Raw genomic sequence first — 20,498 nt, 5'->3', positions numbered from 1 at the left:
AGGTGAGTGGCGACGGGGCCGGGGGGGGACCGGACCCCTCCCGCCCTTCCCCTCCGCTCCTGCCTGCCCCTGCCCTGCCCTGCCCTGCCCTGCCCGCGGCCCCGGGGCTAGCCAGGCCGTCCCGGGGGCGAGCGATCCGGGGGTACTGCGCCGGTGGCCCCCGACCGCGGTGCTGCTCGGGGGTCCTTGCTGTCACAGGTTCCCCCCCTCCTCAGGGGAGAGCCCTCGACACCCGTCCTCCCGGGTCTTACGGCCTCGCTTTGGCCACCGGACGAACTTCTTGGCACGGTGTCACGGCGTGTGGAGGGGGGCGTTCGGAATCGGGGTTTCGTAGCAGCTCTGCTGATGAGATGAAACTTAACGCGGACTCTGTTAGTATGTTGGTGGGAACAGCTGTTTATTCAGTTAAGGAGAAATGCCAGCCCTGGAAACCAAAAGCAGAAATGGAGAAAACGGTGCAACACGCACCAAGTAATTTTTCAGCCTTCTAGAAGCACTTTGCTGTCACACGTTGCATAGTAATTACGCTAACAACTTTGTGCTTGTGTTTCTCTTCTGCAGGCTGGCAAAGAACAACAGATCCGAATAGGTAAGTCTTTTAAACTATTATTGCTGCTATCAAAATGGAAATAAAAGAAGTAAGCTCACCCAACTAGTTTGTTTTCTGGAAAAATGATCTGTATGCAGGCAAGCATTCCCTTGTGTACCCCCACACCGTTACCACCCAGGAGCATTTGTAGTTTCACAGTGATGTGGCATGACTTGAATTTGCATGCCGCCTTATTATGCGGTTTTGCATCTTGATACGCCTGTGCTTCCCTTCTTAAATAAAAACTGACAAAAGTTAAAAATTGCAGCGTGCTTAAACTAGCCCTCTGAATATCATAGCAAGTCAGCTCTCGGTCAGACACTCTGTCTTCATTTCTGTGTTTCTGAATCAAGGAGGAAATGCCTACTCTTTGGCTAGGGCAGACCATGTCTTCATACCATTTCTCTTCTGTATTGGAAGCATTCAACCTTTTCTTTTAGCTGGAAAAAATGTGCCTAATGCTAAGGTCTTTTAATTTTCTGTTGATAGCATAGGGTGCTTGCTGTGTGCTGAATGATAAACTGATACATGCAAGAAAGTGCAGTGCAGCAAGGTCGTTGTCTGTGATCCCTGAGGGTACTGAAGTGAAAGGTGTTTGTTAGCACCTACAGGGTGCTTTATATTTAAGACTTAAGCCTCTCTGACTCTTTCCTAAGACAGGAAGCTTCATGTAATTAGGAGCATGCGCACACAGTTTAGTTTCAGAAGATCTGTGTTTGCTTAAGCCAGCAGATAATTTAGTGCTGTATGGGATGGAAGAGGATGTGGAAAGATGCAGAAGCTGGTGTTATCTCTCCCAGGGCATTAGTGCAAGCGTATGCCATTTTACACGCTCCTCAGCTTGCCCAGCTGTGAATTGAGCCTTTCCACAATTTGCTGTTGAGCATGGGTGTCCGCGCTCTGGAGCGTGCTCTGGAGGAGCTTTTCAACAAGAGGAGAGGTAGTGATGGGAATGGACCCCAGGCAATTATATTTCCAGTTGCCATTAGACCTCCAGTTCTGAGGTTTTGGTTCAGGTTTTGTTCTGAGGTATTGTTCAGAAAAGGAATTTCAAGTATTTCTCTGAATTTTGGAGGTCTTGTCTCAATTTCAGTTCTGGCACTGCATTCTTCCTATCTCAGGTTGATTTTCACTGTGATCAGTGAATAATGGGAATTGAGACAGTTAGGTACGTTTAAATCTAACTGGCAAACAGACTTTTTTTTTTTCCAGTGGTATGCTGATCCTGTGTTTTATTTCTAGTCGTTTCCATGAGAAATGGATTGTATTTGAATTTCAGAAACCAGCTGTACAGGAATGTGTTTTTTTAAATTATACAGTACATCAGACAAAATTCCTTAATCTGGAAAATAACTTTTTGTCCTTCAACTTCTTCCTTTCTTTCATGCTCCCAGCGCTGCTGTAGTCAGGAACACTTGAGGCGCACAGGAACTGCAGGACATGGCATGGTGGAGGGTGACTCGGGCCCCCTGTGCCGAGCCCCTCGTGCCAGGCCTGCATGATCGGTGTGGGACAGGCTCTCTCCTGGCTTTAGAGGAACCTTGGGAGCTTCAGCAGCTGATGGCATCTCACCCTCCTCTCCCCAGGAAGGGGCATCATGATGGGTTTTGGTTCAGACTAGCAGCACCGATGAGAGTGATGGCTTACCAAGACCAGACTGTCAGCAAGTAGTTCTGACTTTCAGGAACTGAAGGTGTTTTGCTGAGCAGAAATCTGTATTTTCGAAGCACAAATAGCTAGTTAACATTTAGCATCTTTGGCATTTGTCCTATGCTTTGTGATTTTAAACTGTTAATATTTCAAGTAATGTTTGATCCTGTAAAGTCTCATTCAAAAAGCATGGCTTACTCAGTTTAGGGTTTTAATGATGGCAGTAAAACCTGCATTAGGATTGCCTCCAGACGGGTTGTCCTACTTTTAAGTCCCTATTAAGTGTCACTTTGCATCGGTGTTGTATATTTTGATTTGGCCCAGGGCTGGCTGCTGTCAGCAGCTAATCTTTTCTCATAGTCTGGAAAGCCACTTAGGACAAATTAAAGCATATAATTTTTTTTTTAAATATTGGCAGGGAATATATCATAGAGATAGGGAGTTACCCCATCTTAATTAACTGCTTTAACACGTAATGTACTGCAAACGCCTGAAACTGTCAGGAGGAAATTGTACTGTTGTCACTCGTGAAAGATGCCAGCACTCGGGCTGCTGCTACGTTTTGCTTTTCCTGCCTCAGCCTCCCACACAGCAGAGCTCCATTGCAGCTCAGTGCTACTTCTGGAAGAAAACTGGGACGTCTAACCTGCAAAGCAGCAGTGCCAGGCTGCCACTGGCTTTTATACATCCAACTTGCAGTGCCTAGCACTGAAGCATACTGCATAGCCTCCTCCCTATTCAGGTGCAGAGCTGTGTGGGAATTCTCAAGAAATCCCACTTCCCTCTGCTGTCTTGTCTTTCTCTCTGGGCATTTCTGCCACCTAAAGGCAGCCAAATACGGAGTGAATGGTACTTCTCAAGTGAGCCAGATTGTTGAAAGAGAGGGACCAAAGCTGCTGCTTAGTTTCTGGAAACCACCAACCAAAAATGAAGGCAGGAAACAGTGATGACAGAACCCCTGCTAGGATTGTCCCTTTGTCACTGCACCATCTTTTCTTGCTATTAAGCAGCACTTTGCTGAGTGACTGGAACAGCTCTGTGCTCATTCCCATTGTGGTTACCTGTGAGATGGAAGGGTAGTCTCTCAGAACATGGAATAGTCTTTGTATTGAAATACTGTCCTCTTAATTCCTACAGCAGCAGGTAATTTTTTTTCCCCAGTACTTCCACTGCAAAGCTGGATGTCTGATTGTACCATAGCTTGTGAATTCCCTTTAGAAGATGCAGGCACAGTGATGCTCTGGAGGTGTTCTGTTAGATCCAGTCCTTTGGCTGAGGTAGCTGAGCTTCCTGACTCCCTAAGTGCATTCACATACATCCATCAGGAGAGGCAAGGGAGCTCTGGAAGCTGATGGTAGCTCACTGGTCATCCCATCATGTTAGGATGGGACAATCTGAGACTTGGCCTGCATGGATGGGATGTTATCAGGAGTTCCTGCAAGTTTGTTGCCTTGCTCAATACCCAGAACCATCTTTGCCAAAACAGTTGTGCTTTTGGTATAATATTAATAGGTTTCCACATTGCTATTCCTGTTGAAATATTTGCTAGCAATACAAAGAAGCAGGTGTGTACTGCACATAGTAATTAATCTACATCTTATTGCCGTGGCTCAGAAAATGTTTGGGCAAAAATGATGCTGCCAGTCCTTTGACTCAGTGGATGTAATTTCACAGGTCATGGTGGTAGGTGAAGGATCTCCTGTGATCAAAAAGTTAATTTGGTCACACAAGTTGGTCCTCTGACTGGAAAAAGGAGAGCACTGTTATCAAAATTTGTTCACATGCAAAGTGAGCAAAAATCTTATCAGAATGATGAACACCAGATGAGGTTTAAATACTTTTTTAAAAGAAAGTCTTCAGACTTGGGTAGCTTGTTTTAGACATAGAAATAATTTGTCCAGACTTTCAGAAATTCCTCCTTTTTCACCGATTCCACCAATTTCAATTTAGACTATGCTTTTAAAATCGTTTTTCTTGAGTGGATGTTTATGCATTTGGAATTCTGCTGTGGACAACCGCATGAACAACTTTGATCACTGTATTTCTCAGAATCTTATACCTGGAAAAATAACGCTTTTCCAAATGCAGGTGATGATAAAAAAGAAAAAGAAGTTTTGAACTTTTGAACCTCCATTGTCCACAGTTGCTGTACAGTGCACAGGCAACTACTGTGAACCAGTGGTGTTAATTCTTCAGTTTCATGTGTATTTGAGAGAAAAATGTGCGGACAGCCCTCTTCCAGAGACATTCTCCAGCTAATTGTGTTTTGGCACACAATGAAAGAATGTGATGTTCTGTCTTAAGTGCTTCCTTTCAACTTAAACATTGTGCAACTGGAGCAGCAGTTTAAAACCAGATTTAAAAAATGAAGAAAATTTGAAGTTAAGTGCTTTTTCTATTGCTTTGTTTCTTCTCTGATCATTGCTGTAAGATTTGAATTAGCAGAACAGATCAACTCTGAAATGTTAGCATAGGAAAAGGAACACCTACAGCTGGAATAGTATTTCCTAAGACCATACAATCTATGGAAAAAGCGTAATATAAGTCAGTGGAGGAGTTTAGATGTCTTCAGCATTCAGTCATGTCACATTTAATTTTAATTGCCTTTGAACAAAAGGCATTTCCTCTTCTAGCTCAGCATTTGGAGACTCTGGAAAAAGCTTTTGCTGACTCAAAAACTTGACAGTTCTTATTTTCCATCCTTTGTTCCTACCTTCTTGTGGCTAGCTGGCTGTTCTTGTTATTAGCAAAACAACCTTTTTTTTTTTTTTTTTTTGTCCCCGCAAGTAGAATAATGCTGCAAGATGTGCAACACCATTTGTCAGTTGTGCGGTGAACACAGAATTTGATCACCAGACTGTGGTCTCTGGCATTGAACATCCTGCTTCTAAAAAAAAAAAAAAAAAAAAAAAAGCCACAAAGAATCTCGACGAGGTAGAAGGAAGAATGTCAGTCTGTGAATGAAATCTCATTACTGAAGCGTGGGGAATGAGGATCTAGATTTTTACTTTGACCCAGTTATATATATACAGATATACAACCCAGCAGCTCTGTCTCCTGTTTGTGGCCTAGTATCTAATTAATAAAAATGAGTTTAGAGTTTTAATTTGGTCCCTTCTCTAATGAGAGATATGAGCAATCATCAGTCAGAATTCCCAGTGTTTTAAATGGGAATTATCCTAAGGATAATTTAGAACCTGATCTTGTAGGTATGTGGCAACATAGGTTGAGTTGGCTGCTGTGGAAAAACACACTGTAGCTGCTAGCTGTAGGACATGGAGTACATTTTCAGAACAACGGACTTGAAAATGATAGGGAACTTTTCACTTGCCTGGAATATAGTATTTGTGTATTGTATAAAGATATTTATAGTGCAAGAGTTTAAATGTCTATGTATGCCCTACTAGTACCTTTTTTTTTTTTTTCTGTTAAATCCCTCAGTAACTGGCATAAAAGAAAATTGGAGAAAAAACGGTTACATGAAGCTGTTAGGAACATTTTCCTACTAAAGTTATTCATTGAATGCCTGAGTCTCTTAAAAAAGCAGCCACTGCTATGAGGAGAGAGGAACTAGCTACTGAGCTTTTTCCTCTATTAATTCTCAGTTCAAGTGTGATTCACACTGGGAGTGGGTAAAATTTAGCTAATTTAATTAAGTATATTTATTTGAGGAATTCTCAGTGGCACTTAGTGGTAGCATTTGAGCTACCCAGTTGTAGAGTTTTTTTAAATGAAAAGTTATCAGTAATATCACTCTAATACTGCTTTGGCCAGTTCTCTTGGGAAGAGAAGAGCTAAGGAATAATTATTTCCATGCTAAGTGAGTGTCCTTTTAACTCTCACATAGTCTAATCACAGGCAATAAGACTTAGGCTTTGGTCCAGTTCTTAGGAGCAGTTTGGCCTGCAGCTTGACCTGGCCCAAGAATGTGTCTCCTTCTGCTTTTACAGGATGAAAACTGGACACTGAATATCCTGATCACTTCCAGATTACAAAGGTCTCGCAGACGTGATAAACTCCATTCATGGAGTTGTTTTACAATGATGTGAAATTACTTTAAGGCAACAGGAAACACATGTTTGTGTGTCCTGATGCAGGGCTGCAGATGTGATAACAGGAGAAGACCCTTCTCTGAGCAAAAGAGAAGATTCTTTTCCTTTCCTCATCAGTGCCCAAGAATATCAGAAAGTGGAGAGGGAAAAAATTACTTCTTAGGCTGATAATGCTATTTTCAGGTTATGAGTAAGGGACTACACAGAAAGAAGCTTTTTTGAGGGTGGGAGCATATTGTATTCTCTTAGGCAAATTGGAAGGTTTCCTGTCAGCTAATGCTGCTAATTAGGGAGGAATCCTGAGCTGGCTGCTGGGAACCACAAAAATATGATAGGCAAATGGGGCTTTCATTGCTGTCACTTTTTTTCTCCCTCAGCTACGCTTTCTTGGCCAAGGCCTCTGCTAAAGCAGTTTAGCCTTGGGAAAACTTCTGCTAGTGATTGGTTGCCCACAGCCTTGTCTGGCCACTCTGTTCAGGTATCCATGGATGCTTTGGCACTGATTAGAGATGACTTATTGAATCTCCTTGAATCAGGATTGTGCCATTGAGCTTCTGCAGTATTACTTAAGGAGTTCTTTAGTTCCATCAACAGACTGCAGTTTTGCTGGTTTTATAGGTTCTATGCATTGCCATAAAGTGCAGGATTTAGGTACAGCGTTATAAAGTTCTCTGTTTTGGTTTTGGGTTTTTTTTTAATAATTAGCTCATCTATTTGTTTTGAATTCTGTTGCTCAGGTTATGCAAAGACAAAGGGCAATAGCAAGATGCTGGGTAAGGGGATTTGCTAAAGGAGATCTGTAGAGGGAAAAGTTACTTCTTGTACCACTGCTGACATAGATTAATTTATCAGTGGTATGTGATATCCACTGGATTCTTTTCCCTATTCCGATTTTCTGCAGAAATATGTATGCAAATTGCAGTTTTAACCAAGCACAGCACTTAATTTTCAAAATCTTAATGGAGGTCTTGACACAGGAGCAAGCAATTCTGTTTAAGGTGTATGAAGGAGTTGAATGGCATTTCTTACAAGAGAATTGAAAAGCGTCACTGCCTCTTCTGTGGCTATTAAGCAAACCTAAACCCCAGGAAACTCCTCATATAAATGGAAATGAATACTTCAGGGTTTTCTCTGTAAGTTTTATGAAAATAGAGTCATGAAAGACCTGCTTCTTGAAAAGTTTGGCATGTGGAGGATATTTTGCATGCGCTTAATGTGTATCGCAGCATCTGTGATGTATGTTTACTTGAGATGCATAACTGGGCACAGCTTCTTGTGTTTGTCCACCTTGGCATGATCCATGTGCTGTCTCTGAAGCTGAAATGGCCTTCCTCTCACATTACCCTTGGTTTGTCGTATCTTGCTTAACATGATGATGTGTCAGATGCTTTTCTGCTTCTTTCTTACACGCCCTCTCAGAGCCTGTTTAAAAGTAGTACAAAGCTTTTTTTTATAATAACAATAGCATTAAGAGTATTAAAGACCTTGCTGTAGGGTACCCAAGTGAAGATTTATAAGCCCAAGTATTCCAACTAGAGAGAGTAATGACATGTACCTTATGTTTGCCTGTATTAGATTGGTGTGCTTATATCCAGATTAGCTATCTAATAGATAATTGAATGCACATTGGTGTGTTAAGTGGCACCATCCCCTCTCCTTTTAAAAACTACACAGGTTTTTACATTCTTCAGCTGAACTTGTCAATGAAGTGATTTAGGGTAGCTCTAACAGGAATCCTAAACTGGGAATTTTGGAAGAGGGAGGTGTGAGGCGGCGGGGTCCTAAACAGATGGCATTTGACATTGCACCTGATAGTGCAGTAGTGGTGGTGTGTTGTGTGGTCAGTGAGCTGGAACTCTCGGAATGAGTGTAACCCCTAACAGGCAAGGCAATGGCCTGTTGTGTCCTTGCACTCCCCATTTGTCCCAGTGACATGCACTTCTGTCACTGCACATCTGGTCTATACTCTTTGACCTCATTCCATGCTCTTGTTCTAATTTTATTTTGGTTTTGGATATTTCTCTTGGCAGAATCACGAAAAAGCAGACCAAGACCATATGGGTTAGTGATTCCAATTAGTACCAATGCAGACGGAAGCTATATCTCCAATATTCTCTCTGCAAGTCACCAAAGAAGATCAACGCGGGAGGTATCCCAAAGCCCCAAACAGCTGTATTTTAATGTCACTGCATTTGGAAGGGAATTCCATCTCCGGCTGAAACCCAACACGCGTTTAGTGGCTCCCGAGGCCATAGTGGAGTGGTACGAAGACTCTGTGGAGACTGGAAACGATGCTGGTAACACGAATTGGACTAGAACTGCTACAGAGCAGTTATGGAAAAGAGAACCTCTTTGGACCAACTGCGCGTATGTGGGAGACATAACTGACATCCCTGGAGCCTCTGTCGCTATTAGCAATTGTGACGGTCTGGTAAGGCTACTTTAATGGCATTAATGTCCAGTATTTTACCACTTTGTACACAACTGTTGTTGCTTTTTAACTACACATGGCTAACAATGTCATTTAAAGAACTTCCATTTCTTAAATCCCTTAGAAAATGCCTCAGTACATGTTGATGTATACAGTGTTACTGCTTTATTCTGGGATAATTTCTCTGAGGGTGATGAACAAAGTCCTTAATGCCACTGATGTGAGACAGTGAAATCAAACCTTCATTTTGCTGGTTTTCCTTTTTACTTTCATGAGGTGTTACAAATGGGAAAATTAATAACAAAGTCATTTTAAGACTTAAAAGGCGACCTTTTGGTGAGTGAATGTAGAATTTGGCATCCAAATCGTCACCGTGTACTTCTCAGGTAGTACAAAATCACAGCCTGCCCTGTAGTCCAAGAATAGCAACAGATTAAGTTTTAAAGGGTTTATTTATAAAATAAGCATGGTTTTTGTTTTCTTACATGCAGTTTTGTTTCATCAGAAGGTATCGTCTGAGAATTGAGTGGTTCACATCTATAAACGGTTCATTCTCAAAACTGCTGGCCTGATTGCTGCGTTGGTTGAAAACGCGTGGTATTTCGTTGTGGCTTCAGCAGATGCAATGACTGGCTTGGTACACAAATCCCATATTGAAAGACTGGGCATATATTGAGCACACATACCATTCGTTAATTCAGTCATGCGGTAAAGAAAGCTAACAATACTTACCTTGTACTCTTTAAGTAGCAGGAGCAGTGGTGGAACACGACTGCAACATCCAGCAAGATTAATGTAGTGGTTACTCTACTGCTATTCATGAGAGGAATCATATGAACGAGTCTGCAACAAGTATCCCTTCTTGGAAATAGGTTTTCCTTTTCCTGTCACATGCCACATGTTAATGATTTGATTCCATTTTGTGATAAACTCTGGCTAGCAAAACTCCCCACCTCTGCAGCGTGCCTCTGTCATTGCAGGAGTAATTGCATAAACGTCTCAAACTCCCAAGTGAGAGCTTCAGGCTACTCAACCAAACCTCCTTGACTTTCCTTACTTAAAGAAAGGGATTACTGGTGGTTACATCTGATGTGATCCACTAACATCAGTTTGGTGTGTTTTGTCTGGATTTTGAATTTTTTTAGGAGAATCTGTTGGCAGTGTGCAGTGTTTACAAAGGCCATATGGAGATCTGCCTGGATAGGTACAGCTTCTGATGTAGTTCTTAGAATGAAGGATACCCTCGAACTGAGAGCTGTATTTTAGCAGTAATCCTGAATAAAGTTCTTGTGTTGAGACAGTAAGACAATAAATTGGATTAAATAGAATTAGATTAAGGAGTACAGCAGCTTCAGCACAGATCGTCATGTGGCTGACAAGCTGCTTGTGTTGTGTTTTCAGTTAATTGAAATGAAATAGTTGCTTTACAAACCTCCACGGGTGTAAGATGACAGCAGATTCTGAAGGAGTCTTAAGTAAAGAATAGGAGATTTCTCGGTTGTGTGGCTTATTGCCACTCTTTTCCCACAGCACCCAGGAGAAGCCCTTTGTGTGCTTTCCATGGTTTTAGGGACTGGACTGGGAGAACATGTGCTTTCTGTTTGAGGAGAAGAGTGGGTAAATGCTCCTGAGTCACTGTTCTCTTTGTTCATCTCAACCCAAGCTGTCTCATGCAGTCTTTGAGGGGCTTTGAGAACAGCTCACATGCTGAAAACCATCTTTTTGAGCTCTTCTGTGTGCTTACTTCACCGTACTGTTGTAACAGTCTTTTGGAGCTTTAAGCAAGTGAGTGGGAAATAAGTCAATAATCCTGAAGATTGATGAGATTTGAGATTTATTTTTTATTTTCCTCCCACCAGCTTCAAGGTTAGCAGAAGTAACTTAAAGTTAGCAGTTCTGGCTTCTCTGTTGCTGTACTATGCATCTCTCAACCAAGCTAGAATATTTGATCCTCAGTGTATCCTAAAGATGTGAAGAGTAAGATAATATGGCTTAACAGAAACTGGAACAAGAGTGAGAAATTCTAGGGCCATGTGTCTGTTGGGAAGATTTATTTTTGACTTCAAAGGAATTTAGATACACTCTCCAGTGTAGCCAGCTAGGTTGCTACCTTTTGGAAGAAAGTAAAGGGAAATCACTGTGGTAGCAATTCATGCAATGTATAGCTTGTAAAAGAAGCTTGATATCATAAGTAACAGAAAAAGAACACTTGGCTTGCCACAAGTTAGCAAAATATCTTGCAGATTTTATTTTGTGCATAAGGAGATTTTTCATCATGACTCATAAAAAATCTATTGATAGTGGGGCAAAATTGTGTATTGTGCTAACATGTTCTTCATAGACATTGCTGAATTTCATGTTGTTTAGTGTTTGCTCTCAGCATAAGTGTGTGGTTTTTGAGGAACATAAGGGTGCTAAATTTTGATCGCTTGATTGTGAATATATGGAATAATTGGCATTTGCAATTGTAAAGCAAGGTTTTGCTCATGGTCTCTTCCTGAATCTAAACTTGTATTTAAAAACAAAAATATTTGAACACTTTTGTTTTGAAATAGTTTGCATATTTACTTTTGCAGTAAAGGTCATCTGCATGCCATTAGTTTTGCAAATTCCTTTCTTCACATGTGCTTAATATCACTTCAAAATAACCCCATTTCTTGAAAAAAATCGCATGCATGTGCATGCACTTGTCATAGCAAAAAACCACTTAATTAGTCATGTGGAAGCTGGCCGTTGCTTTTATGACTGTTTTGGAAAGCTCACGCTTCTGCAGGTTTCTGTTGTATATTTCTGCTGTTGTTTTGGTCAAGATAGCAATATTTATTGTCACAATATTTATAGTGTTTATCAAATACTTTCAGCAAAACCTGTAACAGTTACAGTCATCCAGCAAAATCATCCTTCCATGGTTCAGATAGCACATGGAGGAGACCTACCTTGTTTCACTTCAGGAGGATTGTGCAGTTTGTATGTAGCACCTCACAGAATTTGGCCTTCTGGCAATTGATCTCTGGTACCTACTATAGTTACTGCTGCTTTTGTCTACTCCCTGTGTTCATATTACTAAAACTTGCTCTGCAGTCCCAGTCTTCTGAAGTTCAGATGGTGCAGTTGTAATGCAGAAGTGTTGATCCAGCATTGGGAAGAATGCTGATGAAAAACCTGGTACTTTTTCTGGACATTTATCTTAGTGTCATGCTGACATTCATCGGCTGAAAGTAACAGCATCCTTGGGCTCTGTGGGCTTCTGCAATTTTATGATCACTTACCAGGGAAGGTTTAAAGGAGAAAAGCTCTTAATAAGTATGATCTGCAGATGGTAAAATTGTAGTTGCACAGGCAGCAGCCTAGATTTAAGTCCACTGATTGATCCCTTGCCGTTTTTTTTTATTTGGCTTGGATTTGTAAATGTTCAGAGACAGAATGTGTTGTAACAATGGACAGCTGTACAGTTGTGCGGGCATGGTGAGGCCAGGCAGAAGGCTCTACTTACCCAGACAGGGCTTGGGGGTTATGTGTGCTTCCCTCACATATGCGTAGTCCTTAAATTCTTGTGTTCCCATGTCTTGTTCAGCCTCCATCCTGCTTTTCCTTCCTTTTAGTGCTTGTACAGTAACATCTTGCCTCTCTTCTGCTGTCCTATCTTATTAGACTCAGACTTATCAGGGGAGAGTAAGTATTATTAAAGATTATGGCAAGCCTTCCTGCATGAGTGGCCCAGCCCCTTCCCTGTTTATATCTGAGTACTGTCTGTCTTTTTGTCCTCCTTATAAAGATCAGATCATTCAAACAGTCATGAAGAAGTTAATTTAACACATCTGATTTAGCATGTCAGGTTGTATTAGTGGTGCCTCCTCTTCTGGATGACTCTGGGAATACATTTTGTGTGTCTGCACTAAATGAAATTTTTCACCAAATGTAGATTCCTAAGCAAGGCAGTTAATCTACTCCCAGGTGAGCACATACTGGGCATATACTTTACCACTTGTGTGGTTGGCTTCCTGTTCTAAGATGCCAAGATGCTACAGGAGGTTTAATGGCTTAACTATTAGAAAGTGACTAAAATTTATCTGACGTTGTAATTTGTTGCTAAGAAAATACTGCATCTAGAGGAGCATATGGTTTAGAAAAGTGGGAAAATAAGTGCAAGACATTCAAGGAAGTGGAACTAAGTTCAAGGCAGATTTGGCAAGTGGCACTTCTCAGAGGTTGCTTGTGCCTGGTGCAATGCTGTATCTGCTATGGGAGATGCAGAAAATGACCAGCCTCAAAAAAAAAAAAATACAGATGTTTTAGACTGTAGATAAACAGAACACGGCAAACTTAGCATTTAAAAATAACAAAGTAAAAGTTTTAAGTTAGTCTCTACCTTTTGTTGTAGAGAAAATTACTCCAGTTTTTCAATTAGCTTTCTTGCTTTTGTAACAAAGCCCAGACAGGTGTTGGTATGTGATGCCTTTAGACTGTACTCTGTGTTGAACTACGTTTTTATAAACATATGCCTGCTTGTTTAGGTTGTGAACTGCTTTATATTCACATATATACAATGTCAAGTGTGAATGTTGTCTTCCATTTCTTACAGAACATTAACCTTACTTGTTTTAAATGAAATGGCCAGACGCCAAATGAAAGATTGTTAGTAATCTTCCTGCCTTTTAGTGTTCAGCTGTCAAACCAGCAGACAGACCAACTGTCAAGAATAATAAAACCCCAAACTTGCTCAGATCTCTAACTTGTGATGGACTATTCCTCACCTGCTTATTGTCATCCCTTTTTCCTAAGGATATCGAGACATGAAGAAACTTGTGTGTGTCTTAACCATCGGTATTTTCACACAAGCTAATGTACAGCTGTTGGTATTTTGGGAGTTTTAACATATCCTCAGAGATTGGTTTTGATTATCTGACATGACAATCCATTTGCACAGGCCTCTTGAAAGTAGTAAGACTTCGTGTCTTAATGTCACCCTTTCTGAAAGGAAGCTGATGAGAGTTTCCTACCCTTGGTGGTTTTGGCATTCTTTTCATTAATAATTAGTTATTTGATGTGTCTGAGCGGAAGGGTGTACCGTTGTGAGATGTGCACAGTTACTTTCCTTTGGCAGGTAAGTTTGAAATACAGGCTGAAGGATCTCAGACTAATGATACTTGTATAAAGCCTTGGTTCAGGAAAAGCCTTTAAAATATGTTTAAGTTCAGGCATGGGGTTAAGTGCATATCAGGATCTAAGCAGTTTCAGGCTGTTTTGATTTGTTTTAATTTTTTTTTTTAGTAACCGTTGTTTCATCAAGACTGAATTATTAAGGCTTATTTCTTGTTCATGTGTTGATACAAATGTATTGTTTCAACATGATTTCCTCCAAGCTGGCAAGGTGATGTTACTAAATGGAGAAACAGCTTTCTAGGAGATGGTGATACTTTATCTCAGTGTACTAGGATAGCTTTTTGGACATGAACACTTGATCTGCTGCTGAGCATCTGGTGATAGCACATGGGAAAATCTTGATGAGGTTAATTCCGATGTCCTAAAGAAGAATATTATTAGGGACCCACTGACAAGCAGGGCTGCTGGGGTCATTGGAGCATCTCAGCTTCTTGGTGTGATAGCAGTGAGCATGTGCAGTTGTGGCAGGAGTCAGTGTGGGTGCTCAGGAGGACCAGGGTGTGCATCAAGGTTCGAAATGGTGCTGTCCCCTGGTCCCTGGAGGTCTCTCCCTCTCCACATGCTGCTCTGTGCGGATGGCAGCAGTGTCTTAGGCGCATTTAACATCCTTATATTTGTGCTACTGTGCCCTGTTGCATGCTTCCCACAGTAATTACATCCTTGCAGTGAACTCCCTTAACCTGCCATGTCTGTTCTTACCACGTGTGTTTTGCTGTACTTGGCAGCCCTGCAGACTTATTAACTGGGCTTGATATGTTGCAGCTGCCTCTTTGAATAGACAGGCCCCATCTGGTAACCTCAGCCCATCCTCCCTATTTGAATGAACAGCCTTTGGTCACTGTTGGGCTGGGCTTGGACTTCATCACTGTCACCTCTCCAGTATGTAGTACTTCCTAGAGGCTGATACAGACCTTTCAGAGGTAGTAATCCATTGTAAAGAGGATTTCTCAAAGTTCAGAAGCTGCAGAAACCTGGAAAAATGCAATGCCATGGTGTTTCTTATTCAGGCAGGGCTTGAGGTTTCTTGCATAAAACACTGAGGGAAGGAGTACTGAGAAGGGATGTGATGGTGATTGAAGTAAAATGTCACTATAGTGTAAAATAATATAATATAGAAGTTCTTTATATGGCTGGTTTGCTTTTTCTTGGAGTTGTCATTCAAAACAAGCAGGTACTTCATCTTTATTTTGTGTAGTGTAGTCAGAGTTTATACAGATGATTGTTCAAGCTCCGTTTATTTCTTCTTGTTTGTTTTTATAAATTTTTCTAATTGGGCCAGATTTGGGCTAGTGATAGATTTGCCTCACTTAGCTCTTGCATCTCCTCCTCTCCTCCTGCCTTGCATTTCTCCCATTCTTGCTTAGAACAAATTGCATTTTCCCATGTAAAACCTCCCTTTTCTTCTAAAGCTCACACCGAAACTCATTTTTGTGAAGTTTTCTCTGTCACAGTAAAATGCCAAAGAATTTGTATCTGCAAGACAGATACCGTAGGTAGATGTGTGAATCATTGAGGGAGCGTTTGCAAGAGATGAGGTAAGCACGGAGAAGATCTGATGCCTTCCAAGTCCCAGCTCACCTGTTGCTCCTCTCTGCCTCCTGCCCTGTTCCTTGGGGAGCCTCAGCCCATGACCAAAGTAAGATTAAACCCAACTGAAAAGAAAGCTCTTTTTTAGAGGTGCAGAGCAAAACTGTCTCTGCTTCAGCAGATAGTTTTAGAAAGCAATTGTTCATTCCAACTTCTGGCTACCTGTTCAAGGATGGTGAATTGAGGAAATCTCAGTGCTTTGTACTTACTGTACAAAATAGGAAGTAGTGAAAAGGGTTATGCTCAAAGTTTCCACTTGGTTGTATGCTTTATGTTTTCAGGGCTGACTGAACTGCTAAGTTCTCCTCTGAAATTATAATTTTCCTATGGGCTGCAGCTCCCTCTCCCTTTGTTCCAAGAATTGCGTGGTCATAGGAAAAACTGAATAGATATACAGTAGTACTGCTATGGATTTAATGTAGACCAAAGTGGGCCAAAATATAAGGAGCCACACAAATATCTTTCGTAGCACGGAAATATGTGATCAGTTTGGGTAATAGGTTTTCCAAATGGAAAAAGATGTCATGTATTTTTAAAATGGAGCACAGAAGCAGAAGGCCTCACGGTCTCACTGATCTGAAGAAATCCTTCCTGCAAGAGCTGCTCTCCTCCTGTGTGGAGAGGGATGGACGTATACCTGTCCACTGCTGCTTCCCTCTGCAGAACGTGCTGAGAAGAGTCCTGGGTAAGCAAAAAACTGAGAGCGTGGCCTGATCTGGTTAAACAAATAAAACAGATGACATACATCACGCATCCCCACACCATGGTTCCTGTCGTTTGGACTGATGATAGAACAGAGACCTGCTCCTGCTGTGGCAAAGAGTGAGGGGACTGCTGGGGAACATCAGCAGAGGGGTTACAGATCTCTTGGGCCTTGGACTGTGAATCAGGACCAAGAAAATCCCTTCTGAGAAAAGGAATTGTGGACAAATCTGAAAATTTTTTCTTCTTCTGTCTGTTAGCCTTCCCCAAGCATGATTTCTCAGGGGGGGATGAAAAGAGCAAGCACTGGGCCTGTAAGCAGACTTCATCGAGGTATTTGAAGTCTACCTTTGAAGTAACTCAGTTTTCCCACTCATTACTTTGCTTACAGTAATTCCTTGCTTAAAACTGAGGCTTGGGATTACTGACAAAACACTGGGCTGTTGGAGCCTACATGGTTCCCCCAAGGCCCCAGCCAGGGTTTATGCACAGCAGTGCTGTCTTACTGAAATTAGTTGAGGTTTCTGTACACAACACTGCAGAATTTTTAAAAGTTTTTTCACAGGACTCAACAGTCTTCTGTATAAGCTGTCCAAAGATTAAATGCTTTAAGTTCCTTCTTTATTTATGCTGTGGTGCAAGTGATGCTTGATCAGAAAAAGAGGGGGGAAAAAACCCTTGCTCGCTTTGTAACAGCCAACTTACAAAACGACGTCTGTTTTAATAGACATTGTGTGTCTATTTTGAATTGATAAATGAGATTTTTTGTACTTAGCAGCACACCCATTTGAAGATTAATGTATTTATGAATTTTCCCATGTTATTAGCTGGGTAAAATATGTTCTAACACATCACTTAATGCTGTGTGCATTTAGTGTCAGAGTAGTCCATTTAGTAGCACAAACAAATCCAAGATAACACAGATTTAAGCTGTGCATAAACCTACTAGATAATAGTTTTGTATGTATCTGTCTTAAATCTAGAAGATTGTCCTAGCCTTGTTTTATTAAGATCACTGCCTCTGTTATGGAGATCCTGGGACTGGTTGCAATTTGCACAGTTTAACATAAGCATTACATTGCCACAAACGTGTTTCCTGGACCTCTGTCTCGGGAGGGAGCTTCACATCCCTTGCTTTATCAGAAAAGAAGGTATTTAAGTACAAACCTACTGAGCAATTTTTTCTGGTACTCTAATTGCCCTTGAATCCCTTCCCCAGTCAGTTCTCCTGCCCTGTTCCGGTAAAGCTGTAGTGTTTGGTCACTTCCACGTTCCGCGCTTGGGTGTTTGAGGATGACCATGTGGACACATGCGTGTCTATGTGCATGTATGAATGTTTTAGAGGGAGAGAAACCTGTTGCTCCTCAAGGGTAGTGTAGCAGTTAAACTTGAAAATAGCTTTTATTAGTTTTTTTAGTTTATTTTAAAATATTTTTTCATGTGGCATATTTTAAGAAAAGGAACTCTGTGTGAAGTAGCATATTTTAAGTCCACCCGTCCCAGTCTGGAGGTGTTGTCTCTTAAAAAGCAGAATGACTGCGTTCTTATCATCTTTCTTTGCTTACTCTTCATTTCGCTGATGAAGTAGCTTACAGAGGTGAGAAAGTGGTTAAGCTATGAAAGGGATGCTTGTTTATGGCTATGAATATGTGAAAATAAACATCCCTCATGTGGATTTGGACAGGTTTGAATATATATTCCAACAGTGTGTCCCTACAGAACAGTTGTGGTCTTACAGCCCTTCTTGAGCTAATCTTAATGGAAAATAAATTTTGCTAAGATGCTCCTTTGCCCCTGTGTGTGGAGTACACCTATACTAGTATTTCTGTGGTGTGAGTGCTCTGCAGAGGAGGGGGGAAAAAAAAAATCATTGCCCTATTTCTGTATAATCCAACAAAAACATAATCCCTTAATTTCACCCTTAGAATACCGCTGACTGCTCTTGAGTCCAGATTTTTCCAGACTGTGCAGAGCTCAGGAGGAGCAGGAGTGGGTGCTGAACTCTTCACAGTCTCTGTCTCAGGCAGCGATGGGTGTAATGGAGTTGGCATTACTAGTGTTAGCTTTGGTGTCACAACAGTATCTGATTCAAAAACTCCTTGATACTTCATCCTGGCCCTTGCTTTTCTTAAATAGCCTGTTCCATGAATAGCAATGCAGTGACATTCGGTACTCATTTCATCAGTGTTTATTCTGTAAGTGTCACTTCTGCTGGCATTTGTGATAGGTAGCATGTGGCTGAAAAATGAGGTTGATCTGACACTTGAGCTGCTTCTACTTACTGGAAGAAGTTCCATTAAGCTTTCAGGGTTTAGCAATGACTTCCTGTAGCATCCCGAACAGCCTTTTAGCCTCCTCAGGAGTAATTTACAGTCACTCCATGGCAAAAGCAATGATGGAAGGATTTTGTACGATGTCTCCTTTGATAATCTTCCCTTGCTGACACCATACCACCTTCTTCTGTTCTTCTGCTTTTCAAGAGGTAGAGCAGGATTCAGAAGGACATGTGGCCCTACCGTGGGGAGGCATCAGGCCAGTGACCCATATGCAGCAGGAGGCTTTGGCTGCCGAAGCGTGCTGCTGTTGTCCAGGGCATTGCCATTTGGATCTGTCCTCCAGGTTTTAGCTCTTGCGTGGATCAGAAGCAAGTCAGAGCATGACTTCACTTTCATCAGTTTTGCTGCACTTTTTGATGGGATTGCTCTTGCCTCTCTTTGGCTTAGGCTATTAGAGCAGGCATTTCAGACCAGCAGACAGACTCGTCCATTCCTGTTAACGAGAAGTGTTTTGATGAAGCCTCAAATGAAGGTCCCTTAGGCTTCCAGGAAGAAATGCCCTGTCAGAGCAGAAGCAGCCTTGATAGCCTGATTCAGGTTCTGCCACACTCCCCTTGAAATCATTGTTATAACATGGTTGTAGAAGCCTTAGGAGACCGTAGTCCAAGCTGACATCATCCCTCGGTAGGTTCCTTTTCATCCCCTGCCCTACTTTGCTTGCAGAAACGAGATAACTAGAAAACCATGATGATCATGGCTTACATGCAGTTGAGGGTGGAGCCAAGGAGTGTGATAGGCAAGGGAACTGTGTGTACACATTCGTACACACTACAGCACAAGTGTCTTGCAGTATCTTCCTGGAGGTAGTCCTGTGTCACAAATACCTTTCAGTCAGTACCCCTGCATGGAGAGGTTCCATTGTCTGCATGGGCAGCCTTGTGTAGGCTCTGGGTTTTGGGCACTGTTTGCCTACCCATGGCATTTTCATTCCACAGTAGTAAATTAATTCCTTGCTGCAACAGACCAGTTTGTGAACAGTCATCCACAAATGACAGAAATGACTGACAAGATGCCTTTTTGGCAGTTTTGATGATAAAGTCTAATAGATATCTGAAATAAGTCAAAATGATATTTTGGCCTCTGGATTTCATGTCACTTTGTAATTCTGGTCACTTGGAGCATTTGGCCTCTGAATTATTTTCCCTGACCCAGAACTTCATTTGGAGACCTCAGAACCAAGGTTGTCTAAGGCTTGTCCTGTTCTTCTGATGGCTTTGGACTGAAGAAGTGAGCTCCTGAAGTGAAATACCCTACATGGTTGGCATGCCTCCAAACTCTCCTGTTTTCTCTGCCCTCTCTGAAGCTTTTTTCTTCAGTCCAGGACAAAACTCAGAATGTAGATGGAGTGGAAGCTGCATATTTCTCATGGGACATATATAGAAATGATACATATAGTCAGCCGTTGCTTTCCTTCCATCTCCAGCTCCCTCTGAAAGATCACCTGGGCAGTGGGGCTCTGGCTGAAGTGATTTTAGTGGATGGAGTTGTACAAAGTGCTGTCATTACTGCCCTTTTTTTCTTGGTAGGCTGAAAGGCTATTTCCCTCTTAGGAGTCCCTTCTGCAGATGGATCCTCATAGAATGAATTAAGGTTGGAATGAATAAGGGAATGGCTTCCAGCAGACTGCTCTTAACGTTACCAACACTGTCAGGTTTTGAGGTGTTGTTGGGCTTCTGCTCAGTCAAACTGTCCCTCCTGTGTCTGCATCTTTGGCAAGAATGCGTTGTTTTATCCATAAGCAGCTGCATCAAATACATATTTTTCTGGGGAAGGATCTTACTATTTGAATACCTTCCCAAAGTGGTACTGAAGAGTTATGTTTCAGGTAGGATTATTTCCATCCTTGTATTGTACTGCACAAGGAGTTGGGTGGTACACCAGCAGTGCAGTAGATGGACAGTAGCAGTAAGAAAATAAGAGGTTAGAGACTAAGACTGTGAAACAGCTGTTGGGGCCTGGGGAAAAAAATAAGGGAAATGGACATGAAA

At 41.7% G+C, this 20,498-nt stretch overlaps 1 protein-coding gene across 1 annotated transcript in view; it reads left to right on the top strand.

Moving 5' to 3' along the window:
- Window positions 1–537: 537 nt before the first annotated feature.
- Window positions 538–20,498, top strand: part of ADAMTS3 (ADAM metallopeptidase with thrombospondin type 1 motif 3) — a gene marked incomplete at its 5' end in the record, with an annotated part of 126,990 nt that continues 107,029 nt past the window's right edge. Inside the window, 2 exons of the mRNA XM_026847909.1 lie at window positions 538–589; window positions 8,322–8,722. Coding sequence (XP_026703710.1) covers window positions 538–589; window positions 8,322–8,722 — 453 coding nt within the window. The remainder of the gene's footprint in view (window positions 590–8,321; window positions 8,723–20,498) is intronic.

The sequence above is a fragment of the Athene cunicularia genome (genome assembly GCF_003259725.1).
Source record: "Athene cunicularia isolate RWA chromosome 4 unlocalized genomic scaffold, athCun1 chr4_part2, whole genome shotgun sequence".
Lineage (NCBI taxonomy): Eukaryota > Metazoa > Chordata > Aves > Strigiformes > Strigidae > Athene > Athene cunicularia.
The sequence above is the reverse complement of the archived record's forward strand: the minus strand, read 5'-3'. Positions and strand labels throughout refer to the sequence as shown.